The sequence below is a fragment of the Spodoptera frugiperda genome, chromosome 11 (genome assembly GCF_023101765.2).
Source record: "Spodoptera frugiperda isolate SF20-4 chromosome 11, AGI-APGP_CSIRO_Sfru_2.0, whole genome shotgun sequence".
NCBI lineage: Eukaryota > Metazoa > Arthropoda > Insecta > Lepidoptera > Noctuidae > Spodoptera > Spodoptera frugiperda.
This window is the reverse complement of record NC_064222.1, coordinates 2,769,601-2,787,390: the sequence shown is the minus strand read 5'-3', so window position 1 is coordinate 2,787,390 and position 17,790 is coordinate 2,769,601. Positions and strand designations below refer to the sequence as shown.

General features: G+C 39.8%; 1 protein-coding gene across 2 annotated transcripts; it reads right to left on the bottom strand.

Moving 5' to 3' along the window:
• Positions 1-157: 157 nt before the first annotated feature.
• On the bottom strand, positions 158-16,620 carry LOC118274601 (fatty acid synthase-like). Of its 2 annotated transcripts, XM_035592211.2 has the most exons (40): positions 16,484-16,620; positions 15,679-15,853; positions 15,220-15,412; positions 14,693-14,813; positions 12,918-13,121; positions 12,619-12,735; positions 12,320-12,498; positions 12,075-12,217; positions 11,725-11,928; positions 11,408-11,594; positions 10,767-10,929; positions 10,488-10,657; positions 10,203-10,354; positions 9,889-10,072; positions 9,540-9,688; positions 9,229-9,413; positions 9,029-9,148; positions 8,787-8,896; positions 8,458-8,648; positions 8,071-8,234; positions 7,570-7,833; positions 7,340-7,454; positions 6,952-7,200; positions 6,342-6,788; positions 5,667-5,816; positions 5,473-5,585; positions 5,195-5,345; positions 4,914-5,091; positions 4,676-4,785; positions 4,368-4,532; positions 4,058-4,230; positions 3,482-3,631; positions 2,981-3,187; positions 2,740-2,851; positions 2,482-2,620; positions 2,150-2,300; positions 1,829-1,976; positions 1,425-1,601; positions 1,212-1,314; positions 158-999 (listed from the first exon to the last, which is right to left on the bottom strand). In XM_035592211.2, exons 2-40 carry the CDS (start codon positions 15,826-15,828, stop codon positions 422-424), a joined length of 6,966 nt encoding a protein of 2,321 aa, XP_035448104.2. In that variant the 5' UTR covers positions 15,829-15,853; positions 16,484-16,620; the 3' UTR covers positions 158-421. The 2 variants fall into 2 exon arrangements, with proteins under 2 accessions (XP_035448104.2, XP_035448106.2); XM_035592213.2 differs by lacking the exons at positions 6,342-6,788; positions 6,952-7,200.
• Between the last annotated feature and the right edge of the window lie 1,170 nt (positions 16,621-17,790).

Genomic DNA, 17,790 nt, shown 5'->3' with positions numbered 1-17,790 from the left:
TACATAAAAATGTTTACACTGCTTCCTTTACAGCTGTACCTCATACCCAAACACGTTTTCCTTTCTGGGGTACAAAATATGTATTAGATAGGTTTATATAACAGTATACATTTTAGTTTATATGGTTTTATATTCATAGTAAATGAAACAAAATAGATAGAATGAACATCACATTTATTTATATCAACAAATAATTCCGCAACTTACATAGACCAAGTACATAAATAAATCAGTGACCCTTGTTTGTAACAATACTTACAATTAATTATAATATTTTAATCAAAGTCTAAACTCTCGTAATTAATATACAATAAATTAAAATATACGTACTTGTGTAGTAGCACGTATTAGGTGTATGTAACATTGTCCGGTAGCTAATATTATTGTATGACATAAATAAAATGATGATTTGTTAATCAAATTAATCGAGGGCCATGAAAGAGTTAGCGTTAATAAGGTACGTGTTGCAAAGGTTTTTCTTTTCGAATATTTCATGAATAGTGGAGTCCAAGTATGTGTTGACGATTACGGCGCAGTTGAGGTCATTGGTCGCGTGTGCTAGAGGCGCGTCCAGTTGGTGTACTATGACCGGGCGCTGCGAGTGGCGCTGCAGGGCGGCGGGGGAGGGCGCCTCGTGGGAGGACGCAGCGCGCATGAGCACTATCTGGGAACGCAGCGCGTGCACGCGCGGTACGTAGTGGCGAGTGCCTTCGATGCGCCTGAGAGCCGACTCAATCAAGGCGCGCGCATACTGCGCTGAATGCGACACGCGTCCCAGCAAGTTGCGCACGCAAGCGTCCACTTTCTGCGGCCACGTGTTGGCTGCTTGCAAGACTTCGTCGACTCCGGTGGTGTCGCCTCCCGTCATGATGGAGTACATGTGTTTGGCTACTGCGTCTTCCAGTTGTTCTTTAGTCTTGTATTCTGCGAGTTGATCCTCTAGTCTCAGCACGAACTCATCAGGTGCGAACCCAAGGCAGTAGACGGTTCCAGTCAAACCTGTAGAGCAATTATTTTAAATTACAAAACAAGTGGTTACACACACTTCAATTTCCACAACAGGTTTAGGTTGCATGCTTAATCATTGGACATTCTACATTAGATAACTACAGTGCTTGGCCTGACAGGACCACACCCTTTGGTGAATAGAAGAAGATTGTCGATATTAAATAAAATATTCATGGGTCAAAGGCAGACGTTCAAATTCTTACCATTCTTTTCTAAAATGGCAGCCATTTCTAATGCAATAAATATTCCACTTTCATATCCAAGGAGGTAGAAGTTGTTCTTCAATCCCATCTTCTTCAAGAACACCTAAACAAAAAACAGTCATTTGAGTAACATCCAACATTAAAATTATTTGACAAGGGAAGGTTATCGTTCAAACTAAAGGAAGCTGTGTAAATATAATTAAATAATCTTACTTCAGCGAGTCTTTCCGCGGTTTGTTGTACTGTTTCGTTGGAGAGATCGAGTCCAGGCTGCAGCACGAGCGCCGGCAGCTTCAGTCTCTCGCAGAGCACGCGGAACCTTTCGTAATGGCTCTCCATGCCTGGGATTATGCACAGGTACGTCTGGTTTGAGTCGAATTCGTCGTCTCTCTGTAATTGACAAATCCAATTAGAAGCAGGAAACTGGCATCATCTTCACATCTATTTCATCCTGTAGTGATACTAAAGAAAAACAGATCTTTCTGTTTCTTTACCTCTTGAAGCAAAGCGAGTTTATTTTGGTCATAACAAAGCCATTCTTAAATTGGTTGAATCAATTGTGCTTGTTTTTTAACGCCAATTTTTAAAAGGATCGACTAAGATGTGTGGTGACTTACCATAGCCGCATCGTTTACAAGTGTCGGTAGGAATACGAAGTCAGTTGTGGCCAGAAGTTCGTCCGAGTCCACGTAGGAGAAGAATGTCGCCAAGCCCTTCTCATCATTGAGTTCCGACTTGGTGATAGCTTTTTCAAACTTATCGATACTAAAACAAATGTTTTTATTAAGTAAATGCTTTTACTTGACGGAGTTGGTAGAAATAACTTCTAATAAAGCTTAGTTTTGTCATTTGATTCTTTTACCTAAAGGATCTAAAGAATACTTTATAAGAAATTAGTTATTACATTCTTCTTTAATATTAGATAGTTAATTACTTACGCATTGATCGTCAAAGCCAGCAATTCGGACTCTTCGAAGACCAGATGGTAATGAATTCGCAGGTACATGCAGATACTCGTCAGTTTTTCCTTATCAATGCCTAATTCTTCGAAGGTGGTTTGTTTGTTGAGGTTCTCGGCATTAGTTATACCTGTGGAATGTAACAGAGTTTGAGGTTATATGGCTTCTGCGTCTACTGTGTATGGAATAAAAATATGAAGAAATGTTGTGTGAAAAAAAGTATAAATAGGTATATGGTAGAAATCGTAATCAGAACGATAAAGTGACTTGCTAAAATGAAAGTGGTAGAATAGAATCTAAGTGCAACTTACCAGCAATAGCAAGGATCTTCTGCAGCAGGGAGACTTGTTGCGCAGGCGCCGTGGTTGCCTGCACGACATTGTGCGAGCTACGCAGCGCCCTCTCCATAGCCTCCGTCGCGCCTCGGTACCATGCTCCTTCAGTCACATCCTATCAATAAAAAGGTTCATTAGTAGATAAAGCAAATAAGTGCTTGATGGATGGACAGGTAAAAAGTAAAAGTAAGGTCCGCGACATTAGTTTCATATAATTAAGCGTTAGATACTCACGTTGGTCAGTTCTGGTAGGGACAGTATGGTAGCCGGCAAGTTGTCCTTAGCGCGACGAAGACATACTTCCTTTCCGATGGAATTCTCACCAGTACTGAGCACTGCGAAATATCTGTCGAAATACAAATCACAATGATCAGAAAAGGGATCTTGAGAGATTTGCTTCTTTTAAAATTATGACCAGACAGACATATATAATTATGTATACCCATTCAGAATTGGAGAATATTTGATAACTTACTTAATTTCCGGGCAAAGTGTCCTTGACGCCTGGTCGAGTATGCTGAGGAAGGTTTCGTCGACAACCTGCTGCTTGTCTCCAACCGTCACGTACACGCCCTCCACTGGACCCAACGCCTTAGCTTTGTTCAGCAGAACACTGAGATCATCCTCTTTCTTCAAGTCATTGGTAAATACCACGACTTCTACGCCTGACTCTTGCCAAGACCTGACAAAAGACAAAAATACTTATTCTTATATCTTGTTTTTGTTAATATTGAATTTCTGTATTTTCACTGTTTTCTTATATTTCAATGTTACTTTCTTTTATTATTATTTTGTATTATATAAGTATTTGTGTACATTGTTTTTGTGTGCGTGTCTACTGTCGAACAAATGCTTTTTCTTTCTTTCCTTCTTATTTGAAATCTTTTCAGTTGTAAACTATAAACTGCAAATGAGTATTTCTTATTGGAGAGAGAAGCTCATCTGAGGGGGATAGGGAGTTAGAGAGAAAACTTACTTAATTTTGATCTGCAGGTAGCTGGAAGGTTTCTGGTAATGCACACAAATCTTCTTGGCCCCGCGTTCGACCAGTTTGTCTCCAATTTGCAGGCCGAAGGTGTCGTCGTTGCAGAGTATCAGGTGGGTGCGGTCAGCGCTGCAGGTGAGCCTGGAGAAATAATTATTACATCATTATTATTTGTCATCGCCGTACCTGTTTCCATTTTGTGAGGCATGTCCACCTTCTTTCTTTCAGCACTTATCCTTCTCCTTAGCTTATAATCTACTTGTTTATTAAAGTTAGAAGTGAATTTTTTGCTTTTGCCTCGAGCTTTAATACTCACAGTTTTGCCCCCCTCCCCCCAGAGTACGACGTGGGGCGACCTGGACGCTCACGCTCTGGGCAGTTGAACTACGGACGTCCAGACAGGGATTCTCCTGGGGTAATCTAATAGTGCTCAACTGCGCCTCCTGCGCCTCCGGTATCTTCACTCACTCGGTGAAACACAACGTATATGCTGCTTCACACCGGTTTTCTGTGAGGACGTTCTCCCACGGGCAAGAATCTCAAACTAAATGCACGAAAGGTTCGTACCTGGGTTGAGCCTGTAGTGTATATTCTCCAATGTTCAGCAGCACCCGGCCGCGGTGCTTGCTGCCCGCCAGCAGACGGAACGCACTCGGCGCGTCGTGGGGCGCGTACGTGACACGGGACAGGGGACGCACGTAGCCACGGGCAATACCCTCACTCAACATACGTTGAACAAACTGTAAGATGGAAAAATGATTGTTTATTTACAAGAAAATAAAAAAATAAAACTTTTGCTGACTTTCGACTTATGCTATAGGGAAGAATTAACATTAACCTTTACATTTAAGTCTTTTAAAGTTATTACAATGATTACCTTGGCATCCTCAATATTGGCAGGGTTGTATATGGAGGAGATGTCCACGGCAGAGTAGGAGCGGTCCATGGTCATGCTGTACATTCCGTACGAGAACACGTCGTGGTTGTGCAGCTGGGAGGTGTCAATGAATGAACCCAGACTCCTGACGCAGTTGATTGAAGGCTGGAAAAACAAAACAAATTAATAGACCTGAAAATGTCATGAAAATAACAATAGATTATTCCGTGTATAACATAATTTAACAATTAAGTTAACTCCTCCCACATAAGGGGTTTTGATACACTGTTATATATAAAGGCACCTACCGCCTTCAACTCTGCCAGGGAGCTGATGACGATGTTACAGCCGGTTCCTTTGGTTGCAGTCATCACCATGTCAGCAAAACTGTTGTCGCGGGAATTACCGATGTTTTCCGCTGAAACACGGATAAATACGACCGGTTAGCGCACAATCACTCATGAAGATATTGCTAGAAGAAGGCAGTCAGTCAAGTTAGGGGCCACTCGGCCAAGACAGTTTGTGGGTTAAGTTATAGGAAATTACCTTTTAGTGCCGGGAACAGTTTGCGCAGGAAATGTTTCTTGCGCGTGTCACTGACGGTGGTGAACACCTCGTATCCGTACGCCAAGGCTATAGATATGACGGCCTGCCCGAAGGCACCAGCTCCACCGTGCACCAGCACGCTCATGTTGTCTGTTACTACTTTACGGCTTTTAATTCCCTAAAATGGATAACGGTGAATTAGAATCATAATGTTAAGACAAACTTGGTGCGATGAACACAGCTTGTTTAAAGTGAAACTTTTATAATGTCGATGTGCTCACCAAGCAGTAGAGTGCGTGTGCGTAGGCCAGCGGCACGGTGGCGGCGTCCTCGAGCGTCCAGTGCGCGGGCACCGGCCACAGCAGCTCCGGCCGCGCGTGCACCACGCTGCTCGCCGCGCCGCACGGGACTAGGCCCATCACGCGCTCACCACTAGTCATACAGAAGTTCGGAGATATATAACAGTGTTCCAGCTATGTTCCACTTCAAGGTGGAACTTCATCTCAGTGTGGAACGCTGTAGGATAATATGAAAAAGTTTACAATGAAACATTACATACCTCTTGGTGGTTCCACTGAAGTCCATACCGAAAGCATTCTTCAGATTCTCCTTGTACAACAAAGATCCGCTTGCTTTCTTAACATCATCGTAATTAATGCTAGCATATTGCACCTGAGGGAATTGAGAAGATCTTGTCAATTACTGTGTATGTTGTTTAAGGTTATCGTTAGCACTAGATGTTAGAAAGTATACCTTTACAGCTATGCCAGATTTGGTAAGTTCAGGAGCTTCCACCCAGGTGAGGGTGTCATAATCACCGATCTGGGAGCATTGCAGCGTCACGTTCGGGCTCACTGTCGGTTTCTCCTCCAACGACACGTAGTTTTCTCCTCCCCATTTGCCCTGAGAAAGAAACGCAAGTTGAATAAAAATGACAAAAATTAAATACACATTTAAAATATTGGATAGGCCTACCTAACCTACCTTCATGTTTGGGGTTTGCTATCTTATGTTTGGGGTAAAACCACATTAAAAAAGAGTTTTTTTTGTATGTTTTATTTCATAGCTACAATGGTAATCAACAAGTCTGTGACTTTTGAATAAAACACATTTTTTTTGTAAAAAAAATATTTTATTGTCGACATCTTTTTTTATGAGATGATTTCACCTGAACAATTTTTTAGGTGGGGGATAAAAAAGTGAGGATGATAATACTTAACTCGAGTTTACGAAGAAATCTGTACATTGTGTGTGTCTTCGTATTTTCTCGTTGAATGTTTTGAAAATAATATGAATATTTTTTCTCTAAACGATTTAAAAAAATAACCCTTTTTGCCGTCGCTATCAATGGCGTAGAGTCACGGACTTATTGACGCACGTTGGTAAGTACATCAACCACAACCGAATTATAAGTAAACATCATCTTACATTATCCAAGACGTTGTACGCCAGGTCGATATCGGGAACATCATCGACATAGAATCTTTCATAGCTGTCTTCCGCGACCATGATGAGGTGGATCTTGTTCCGACTGGCTTCATTGCGCCATTTAGCTACGAGCTCTTTAAGCCCCGATACAGTTGGGTAAGGTGCAATGATCAGGAGCCGGTGGCCCGCGGGCAGATTGTTCCGCGTGGAGACGAGGAGTGAGATATCTGCAGCTGAGCGCACGGTCACGGTAGCAGTAGCTTCTGCGGTCGCTGGTCCCCAACGGATCAGCTGGAGGAGGGACTGTTTCTCGCCGTTCTCAAAGATGTTGTGGACGGAGAGTACACGGTACAGTGAGGAGGGGCGAGTGCGACCTCCGAAGGTGAGGTCCTCTTCACTAATTAAGAATTGGTCCTTTTGCAGAGCACGGTGGAGGAGCTGGCAGAGCTGTAGAAAAATTGAAATAAAGTAATATGTTTGTGGTTAAAGGAAATTGGAAGAGAATCAGAAACACAGGCTATTATATTCCAAAAAAATATGAAGTGTAGTTTGATATATAGGATAGGTAATATATAGATAAATAAATAAAACATACAATAAAATAACTTACCCCATCCTCTGTAGAGAGGTTTTGGACCAGCACCAGATCAAAATCTTTCAGGTTTTGATTCTTTAGTGCAGCCTCCCGCGTGATTTCATCGTAGGTTACATTGACACCGAAAATGTTCTTGATGGCCTTATTTACTTCATTGAAAAGTAATCCCCTCACTGGTTGATTCACTATACCAATCACTTTCAAATCGTTTTTGTTAACATTCTCTGCTACTGTTTGTAAATAAACTTCTAATGAAGTTGAAATCTGTGGATATCACAAATTATTTTTAACACACCGATTTTTTTTTAATTCCATCCGGAGTCGCTATTGTCAACAAACATAAAAGTTTATTAAGTCTTATGAAAAAAGTAACGTTAAACAACTCTCTTTCATTTATACTTACATCAAGTGCTGCTTGAGAATTCGGGACGAACTTCAAAGCCTTCAATGTCATGTCTCTGTTTACCATGGGAGGCAAATTCTCCAATTTGATGTGACTGATGGTCACACCACCGCATCTGGAAAAACGGCAATCATGAGATGAACTGACTTACAGAATATTTAGAGGTTAATGACAAGAAGATTTGAATGTGAAATCTTATACACAGAATAATGACTTTACTAAAAACTCACTTAGTCATATTCATATTCTCAATAACCTCTGCCTTCATCAAAACTTTGTAGTCAGAGACGAAGGACTTGGCAGCAATCTCCTGGTGTTTTTGAATGTTGATGGTCATGTTTCTGACATGGGTCGGGATGGAGACACCCTCGTGCTTCTGTCTCAGCATGTTGAGCTGCAGCAGGCCATCGATGAAGGTCACCCAGTTGTCTCTCCATATTAACGAAGCTTCCGTCATGGATGCATTTACACCCTCGATGCTACGGAACTCACCACTGCATGGACAAACAATGAGTTTTGAGATTAGGTTAAGTGTTTAGTATGGTAAAAAATTACGTACAAATATTTAAGCAATTATATACTATCATATTTATGTGGATCTTCTGCCAGCTTCTTACTTTTTGTTATTCAATTATCCATGCCATTTAAACGTGATGTTGTTTTTGACCGAGTTTCAATTAGTCTTAAAATAGTATCAATACAAATCACACAGTCTCATAGTCATATCTTACCTGTACGAGTAATCTCTATCCCTGAGTAGACGGTACACATCATCAGCAGTCAGATCGATGTTGACCTTGGTGTCCACCTCGGTGACAGTTTGGGTTTTCTTTACGTCTTCAGACTCCAGAGCCACAATGGTTCCAATTACTAGCTTGATATCTTCATTTAGAATCTGTAATAAACGATGGTCCATTTTTATTCAAATATCAAATCACAAAAGTAAAGGCAAATTGTATATCATGGTCATAAATTAAAATTGATGAAAATGTCAAGCAAAATATGTAAGAAATCCGCGATTTCAAGAAAATATTGTAGTTCTAACTTTCGTTAATAGATGGCGCTTGTTATTTGGAGTTTTCTGAAGAATTTCGGTTAGACACAGTTAGTAAACTTACTTCAAACATTCCAGCTCCCCTGTGTAAGCACATACTGAGACGCAGCTGCCGCTGGTCGTGCATTATCGGCTGCGAGTACAGGTGCAAGTTGCGGAACTCCACGGAGATCTGTTTCCTCGGGACTCCCACTGTCATCGCGAAGATGTCCCAGACCAGCATCAGGGTGGCCGAGAACGGATACACCGTGTGTCCTGAAATTAAATATTTGAGTATTGGATATCGTTACAAGAAGTTTCTTCTGAGCTTGTTGGTCTTCAAGTTAGGTATTGTTAAGAAAATGAGGACTACTTTAACCAATTCCAGTTAAAATAAGTGTTTACTAAAATTACCTCTCAGCGCATGTCCCTGTAAGTATGCACTCTCGACATCCTGCAGTGAGGTCACGTAGTCACAGGTAGCGGCTGCCTTCCTACTGGCTGTACGGAAAAGGGGCATGGGCCTAGAAGAAAGAAGGTAAACCTTAATAAATATGAATAATAAAGGAACTACTGGTATCAATGATCGAAAAGTATATAATTACAATGTGTATGTATGAGAACAAAAAATTACAACAAAACACTGAGCTACTCACCATTTCTCGGCGTGAGCCCATTTCACTAGATGAGACAAGAAGGGCGTACCAGAAGACACTGGCAGTTCTACTTCTGGGTACAAGACGTTGACTTTGGGATTGTAACCCTCCATGAACAACCTAAAAATGATTTACAGTAAATTAACATTTGCAAATGATGTAAACATGGTAGCTGTGTGATGAACTGCTGTTATACTTACTTGCCAATACCCTCAAGGAGCAGGAACGTATTGTCAGGATGCTTCCTCCTGGTCAGAGCGATGTTCTTGCAGTTGGGGTGCAGCGAGCGCTTGAGGATGGCCTGCAGCAGACCGTGGGGAGCTATCTCCACCAACACGGCGTCATTGGGGATCAGCCTTGAAGTTTCCTCAAACAGCACCGGGCTCTGTAAAAAGAATACACCGTATTATTATTTCGTTTAAAACAAATTAGCTGTATTGTCAAATTAAGATTTTGTTAAATTATATTTAATGAAACAAAATATTTTAACTCTGTGACTGATGGAACTTACCAGCAGATTGTTAGTGTGGTACTCGGCGGAGCAGAGTTTGGCGCTCGGTTCGTCCCACTTGTCTTGTGGCACCGAAGATGAGATCCAACGCTCGCTTCGAGGTTTCGGGTCCTTGATCACCTCAGAGAGGTATTCGAGTAGTTTAGGACCTATTAAAAATGTTTGGTTTAATAGGCGCCATAATAGACTCTTATCTTGCCCAGTGGCTGATAAAAGTAACAAAGCGTTTTCTTACACGTCATAGAAGAATCATATTTGTGAGCAGATTATACGCAATAATTATTATGGTAACCTAATGGTTAGGAATGTTCCAAAAACGTCAGCAATGACTACATTGGCTTAGACTTACCAGCTTCAGCGATGTACCGGGAGTGGTACGCGATGTTGGAGCATGGGACTTCCTTAGCAAAGATTCCCTTAGCAGTCAACTGTCCCACGAACTCGCGCATGATCTCAGCAGGTCCAGAAATGGTACTGGATTCAGGTCCATTGTGACAAGCGACCTGGATCTCTGGTGGGCACATCGGCAAGATCTAAAAATTAAAGTTAAATGAGTAAGACCTTAATTTATGGAAGTGAAATATGTAAATATTTCAGTAAAACAAAATTGGAATACCTCGCGATATTACATTCGTGCAAAGTTAAGACAATAGGTACTTATACCTGTTCATATCCAAGACCAATGGCAGCCATGGATCCACGGATGAACGGAGTCTCCAGGGACACGAGACCTCGGCTGTAGGCTGACAGGATCATCTCTTCTGCAGTCAAGCAACCGTCACCGTATGCACAACCCAGCTCTCCTACACTGTGACCTGTTTGAAGACAAAATTTGAGTAGTCTGGAAATCGCAGTAACGTGATTTAGTGACACTTGTAAACAGGCGTTTCAGTCTTTAACTAAAAACTATTGATTTATTGGTCTTTACGATTTTGTTAGTAGTCTTACCGATAATTCCATCAGGCTTAAGTCCAAGTTCACGCAGGATGTCGGTGAGACCGATTTGTATGGCGGCGATACCGACGAAGGAGTGCAGGATGTTGTCGAACGTCTTCTCATCAGTTGACGTAATAATGTCGACTATGTCAATGCCCTTCGGTTCCAAAGCTTTGCGGCATCTGGAAAAGTGTTAAAACGTTGATTAATGGCAAAAACACTATACGAATAGTTAAGATGAAAAAAAGACAAGAACTTAAAAAAACTGACACTGAAAAGAAAGGATTATACCTCTCAATAGCCGCAGCGAAGATAGGGATGCGCATGAGTTGCGTGCCCATACCAGCCCACTGGGAGCCCATACCGCTGTACACGAACCAAAGCGGACGACGAGCGTTGTCGAAGTACTCAGACTTCTCCGAGAGGCATACTGTCTTCTGTTCTTCATTTGTATCTGGAAGAGGAATTACCAATTATTAATCTTCTCATTTCCTTGGTATCATTAAAATATTGTTTAGTATTATTTTTCTCGTAACTGGCCTGACATTCTATGACCTTTCTTAAAACACTGGTTTTATAACTGACATATTAGTATGGTTTTTCACAAATTAGCGCCTGATTCCATTCTATGTATTTTAAGTATTTATATCTGGAGACGTATTTCGCTTTGCTGCTGTGGATGGATACCCGAGGAACACGGAGGTTTTGAACATCAAATAAATTATAACAAGCCCTATTCTTTTAAAAATGCTCCATCAACTACACAAAAGCTTTTGACTGTGTTCAATGGGATAAGTTGGAGAGTGTTTATAGGTACTGGAGATCGGAGTTACATGTACACCTTTTGGCCTTAATCAATAGTCTTTAAACTGGAATTAAAATAATTCCATCCACCAGGAGGTCTATCAAAAAAAGATGGAAAATAATGTTACCTAGAATGACAAATCCCCTTCCCAAGTGTCCAGAAATGTTATTGGAGTGAATGTTGTGCAGCAGCCTCAGCTGTTCAGGGTCGATGGGGTTGGCCTTCAAATTGTCCAACATGTAGGTCACGGCCTGTTCGTGTCGCGCTGATATTGTCACCAGGTGAGCGATGCTGGACTTGTAGCGGCTCGGGTCCTAAAAATATTTGATTATTAATATTTTTGCCCAATGGGTCATTAACACATTGAATGCCAATTGCTTAAAATAAAGTTTAATTTAGTTTAAGTTATTCATTAACTTTTACAATATTATAAAGACTTTGTACCTTAGGTTTGCAGTGTCCGTGTAAGAGCACGTGCGAGTTGACTCCGGTGACGGACATGCCGTTGACGGCGACGTACGTGCGCTTGAAGCTCTGGTGCTCCGTGACGACGCGCATGCGACCCTCACGTATTGCTACCACGTCCTGACGAGGGTTGTCGCAGTGGAGGTTGGCCGCTATCTTACCAGTGTGGTAGCCCAACAGTACCTGTAAACGTATTCCAATTAACAGATTGTCTAGGGTTTTATAGGTACATAATCATACTCTGTTTAAAATCTGTTTGAAAGGCATTTATATACCTACTTCAACACGTATTTATCAAGTTTCGTAGCTACGCTTCTTGGTCAACTTACTTTTGTAATGGCAGTGATACCAGAAGCGGCTTCGTTGTACCCAATGTTGGACATCACACTGCCGATGAGGAGAGGATCTTCCCGCTCGTTGCAGAACACCTTCTCAATAGCCTGCAGCTCCACTTTGTCGGCCTCCTTCACGGCTGCAAGGTTACATACATTGTGATCAGTTACTCTGTGAGGGCTGAATATTCCTAATAGCAAAATATTATCTCTTTCCCTATAACAAATGTTCTTCTACTCACCACATCCAAGAGCTTCGACATACTCAATAGCTTCTGCGGGGACCCTCGCTTCCTCGTAGAACTTCTTCATGAAGTCGACAGACATGTCAACGTCTCTGTAGAAACCGTACCGAGGTCCAGTCTCTCCAGGCAGAATGCAAGTGAACTCCGATTTGGCATGTAATACGTTAGCGTAGATTCTGTGAAAGTATACAAAGAACTCTTGTTACTGGCCTGTAGAGGTAACATATATAAGGTATATTGGTATTGACATGACACTCAAATAATGTTAAAAATTGCAAAGCCCATTATGAACATACCTCAACGCATCTTTAGCTTTCTGCAGGAACAGCACGTTGATGGCTTCAGACTTGGCACAACCATTGGCATTCTCATCGAAAGACTTTGTCTTTCCATCCTGGCACAGGTTCATGATTCTGCAAATAAAACAATTTTTACACAACTTGCAGTTGCAATTTTTAGACTTCATACCATTCATTTAAACAATAATTTATTTATGAGCAGACATTTACATTGCATTAACATGGTGGTTAGTTTTGTCGATTTATCGATATAAATATGTATAATGTTGATTGAGGTAATTGATAGAAATTGGTACCTTCCGTAATGCACAGAAGACTGAGGATGCAGACACAAGTAGGCACCTCCAACGATAGCAGCCTCACAGTCACCACGGCTCATAGCAAGGTAGGCCTGCTCAAGCGCTGCAGTAGAGCTGCAGCACGCCTCGTCAATCGACATTGACGGGCCCTTCGCGTTCAGCCAGTAAGATATACGATTGGCGAACATAGTTTTACTGCAACTGTAGAGGAAAATTTTATTAGCATGACATGGCAATATCCGTAGCCGTAGCACGTTTTAGTCGTAGCTCGTAGCCAATTTCGTAGCAGTTGTATTATCATTGTATTGGAGCTAGTTATTAAAGTACCGGTAAACTATGGCAACTTTACCGGACCCTTGGCAACTTTACCATACTATAGGTATTCAGTATAAACTAATTTATCTAAAAATCTACCCACTAGAATTCTGTTTTGTAATAGTAGTATTTTTTAGACATTAAAAGGAAATATTTACTATATTTTGCGTAGACGCAAGACTGCTATTATGCCAGTAATGGCCGTCACAGTGTAGTGCGTGAAAATGTGCTAAAAGTTAGTAGTTCCTAAATTGTGCTCACAGAGCCTTAATTATATGTCACAGGTGAGTGAAATTTTGATCTTGAATGTATAATATAGTTGGGATTACTGTTGTAATGTCAGCAATTGCTTTTTCATTAATTTATTGATAAATAATCGCTTCGGTAATGTTGACACAGGTTAGGTAAAGTTGCCACGGCCTGCTTTGTGGCAACTTTACCTACAGTTAGGGTTGGCAATAAATGTTTTTTTCTTGTTTGTGTGTATGTAACCATTTTCGAATACCTAAATTTCCCAGCATAATAGTGAATATCCTGGATGATAAGTTATAATGTATTTAATAATACCTTTTGTTTTAGAGCCAAAATGGCTCACATGAAACAAAACCGCAGATAACTCGGAGTTAGACAATATAAAAAGTATACGAAAGTAATGTTAAAATTAGCTATGGAGATAGTGAAGTCAAAAAATTAAAAAGTCAAAAGATTAAACATTATTTGGTAGCCTTTTTTTACAATTTTAAACTACTTAAAATTTAAGTTCTAAAATTTTAAGAAAATACTTAAAATTTTAGAACTTAATTTAGTTTAAAAGGGAACAATATTTATGTCAGATATTTATGCTTTTTTTTACTTTAGGTTTAAGGTTTATATTTTTTTTTAAATATACATGTCATAAAAATAATTCTCATTTTTTGACAACCCCGAGCGTAACAAATTATTTGTATGTAAATTACGATGAAACCCGTGGCAACTTTCCCTACTGTCTGTGTAGCCGTTATCTTTATAGATTTCCTCATATTGTTTGCATTATAATACGAAGAGGTCCTAGATGAAGCCCTCTGTACCTCAACAACTCTTTAATATGCAATACACGATGAATACGGCGTGTAGGTAAAGTTGCCAAAAATTTGGTATCTTTACCCATGTTGTTTTTTCTTTACTACGGCTAAAGTAAGCGTTTGTATACGACGAATACGGTAAATGACGATTACGGTAAAGTGAGCCAGATAGTAGGTTTGGTTTCTATGCGTCTTATGGTTAAAAATATATTTAGATTTTTGTTCCAAAATATGGTAAAGTTGCCATGTTTTACGGTACATAATTGTATATGTGTACCCAGTGTATGATAAAAAAAATTTTTTTCATTGGTAGAACAATTTGAACAGGTGTCATAGGTTAGGTGTAATTTTTATAGTACTGCTGTCAAATTGGGGATTAAAATAATTTTTACTAACCCGGCAATACCAAATCCAGATCGGGAAGCAGCTTCGTAGAAGCAAGCCTTCTCGGCTTCAGAGAAACACGTGCCGATGTACACACCAACCTTCTTTCCAGACAGATCATCCGGGTTTATTCCTAGACAGAGAAATTACAGATACATTTCATCATAAAATTTAGGAAAAAAAATGTTTTTGAACCATTGCGTATAACATGTTTTATGTATGCTTTGTAATGTGGCGCCACATAATATCGAGAGAATTGTCATAGGCAATGACGGAATTTGCAAAACTCGTTGTTTGGCGATAGACTCGATCACTGCGCGTGTGTATCATTATGGAAATTATAAAATCGAAAGTGTCCCATGCTATCAGTGTTGTCTAATGACAATCTAATACCGAAGACTATGGTCGCCCGTCATCAGCCACATACTGTCCTCTAATAAGCGACAATTTCACTGCAAAACTATTTTTTTACTTATAGATAATATACTTTTCTTTTTTACTTTATAACTACTGTAAACTGAATGTACACTTTCACTAACCAGCATCATAGATGGCCTGGTAAGATTGCTCCAAGATCTTGCGGGCCATAGGGTCCATGCAGTTGGCAAGTCGGTAGTGCACCTTGAAGAACTGGGCATCGAAGTAGTTAAGCCCAGGCACGGAGCCCGAGTGCTGCACCACTTCAGGGTGACTGAACTTGTACCGCAACCCTTTCTCCGACACAGGGTTGATCTATAAATGACAATAGTGCAATGAAATATATTTGTACATTAATATTTCCATTTTATATCTGGATGTAAGTGTAAATAGTGTCCATCCATTCTTAGGTCTAGTGTTCTTATATTTTTCTTGGGATCGTTAACTTTACTTCTCTTTAGGGAGAGGGGGGGGGATAACCATCCAATGATTTGTCCCGCTTTGGATGAAGCGAGAGGGAGAGTCAGACTCTTATTGACTAAGTCATGAGTTATCTTTACTAAAACAATGTCATACTATACCTTGTTGTACAAGATGTCGGACAAGTCGCTGACACTGTGGGAGTCCGGGTAGAGCCCCGACATGCCGGAGATGACGATCCTCTCGCCATCGAACACCGGGGCCGTGGAGATCTCCTCCTGCGTCGCGTGTTCCTGGGGTGTCGGCGTCATCTTTGTGGCCCGATTGATTTTCTTTCTATATTAACAGAAAATGTATTTTAAATAACTTTCCATGGTTGTATCTGCTGTAGATCCTGGCTTACAGGAGTTGCAGCAGTGTGGGAGGTTGTGGCGAGCTTGTCTCATAAAAAATAACTTAAAATACTTTCACCTAGATCACTTCTTTCCATCTAAATCGTTGGGTTCAATGTTCAGTGCAACCCCTTATGGTACTCTTTTATTAATAAGATATACAACTTATTTTATAGATCATATTATAATAATATTCTTAGGTGACAATCGAGTTCTTGAGATCCATTATAAGGAATTTTAACTTAGATCTGCATAATGATTGGTTAGTGTAATATTTGACAAATGAGGAAGGCTGCGTATCTTTTGTTTTAAGGTTACCCGATGACCAAATCTGATCTCTTTCTTTCACATTTGTGACGTCACTTGATAAAGTAACGCTGTTATAAAGTTGCACCATGCACTCACGTTCACTTTTAAAGCACTCTTATTTATAATAAAAAATCAGTACAAATTAAGTTAATACATTTTAATATTGTGACGGGGATATAAGATGGAACTTAATTGTTACGTATTTAACTGTTAACTAAACTTATATTTTTCATCTTAAATAAAATTTCATGATGATTTTACTTACCTTATTTAAAGATTTTGATGTGGGCACACAATCTAACGGACGTACCAGCGTTGTGCGGGTACATGAGCAATTAGGTTTATATATAAACATTTACTTGTATGTAAATTAATGACTTAATGATTTGAACTGGTCATTTAGCGAACGATTAATACATAACAAATTTTGTTTATGTAAAGTTGAATTGTTGAATAAGTAATTTATTTTATTAATATATTCTCTATTGTAAACGTATATAACATGGAAGGAAAATAGCTGTACAAAATCGTTATCTATGTAGTACCTATGCCTTATTTTTTATAAAGATAATCCGTTATGTGTTTGGGACTGCTACTAGCAAAGTTGAAGAAGGTCAATACTTTGAAGTTTATTGCCATCCAATGATCAAAACCTCAAAACAAACCTATTTTCCCGGGGCCTGGAACTTAGGAAGATTGTGTTACTTATCTGTCATCTGTACTCTCCGAAAGAGCAGAAAGTGACGCCATACAATAGGGACGATTTTACACTTTATTTGGAATTTTTCTCCATTATTTTTTTCTTTATTCTCTAACAATTAAAATTATAACAGTGATATGGTTGTTTATTCTTCTTTTATTTCTTAAAAGTAGAGAAACACGAAATTTTGATTCATCTTCTTCTTCAAACTATACTTCAACCTATATCCACCACGTGCTGAATGCGTTTCCTTCAGATTGCTTCTTTTTAATAATCTTTGCATTGCACTTCTTTACCGTGGCCCTAATAAAAATGAATTAAGAATCTCTTAAAAATAGGTGCAAATCCATGGTGTAATTTTTATGACTGCACGGTTAGTGCGATGGCCAGGCAACCGCTGCTGAGCTACATGTTTGTTTGTTTAGATTCCCACTCGGAGCAACTCTTTGTGTGATCCACAAATAGTTTTTTTTTGGGTCTAGGCATCATGTATATGTGAACTAGTAAGTTTGTAAATGCAGTCATTAAATGCAAAATTAAAAAATGTACGTCTGTATATATTATTCTTAAAACTCTACCTTGCTTTCCTGTAATATCTAGTCTAAAATGTTATACCCGGCTGCGCCCAAATTGATAACATAATTGTTTAAAACACTAATGAAATGTAAAGATAAGCTAAATTGCGTATTGATGTTCATAGCTTTGAAGTCACTTCTCCTTTTCCTTGCAGGCAAAACCGCGGCTAACAGCAAGTATACAGATATATAAGAAAGTTTCATTGTTTATCTATAGTGAAATCACGTGTCCACACTACGACCTCTCACCCCAATATGGTACGTCACTAAGAAATTAATTTGTATACATAAGGAATT

What these genes read in the sequence shown, in the direction of transcription:
- LOC118274601 (XM_035592211.2), bottom strand. Translation starts at nt 15,828, where the DNA reads ATGACGCCGACACCCCAGGAACACGCGACGCAGGAGGAGATCTCCACG. An exon ending in ACAGGGACATGCGCTGAGAG is followed by an intron (nt 8,649 to 8,786) that starts GTAATTTTAGTA and finishes ATTTAATTTCAG; the next exon opens with GACACACGGTGTATCCGTTC. An exon ending in ACCTCTCTACAGAGGATGGG is followed by an intron (nt 6,789 to 6,951) that starts GTAAGTTATTTT and finishes ATTTTTCTACAG; the next exon opens with CTCTGCCAGCTCCTCCACCG.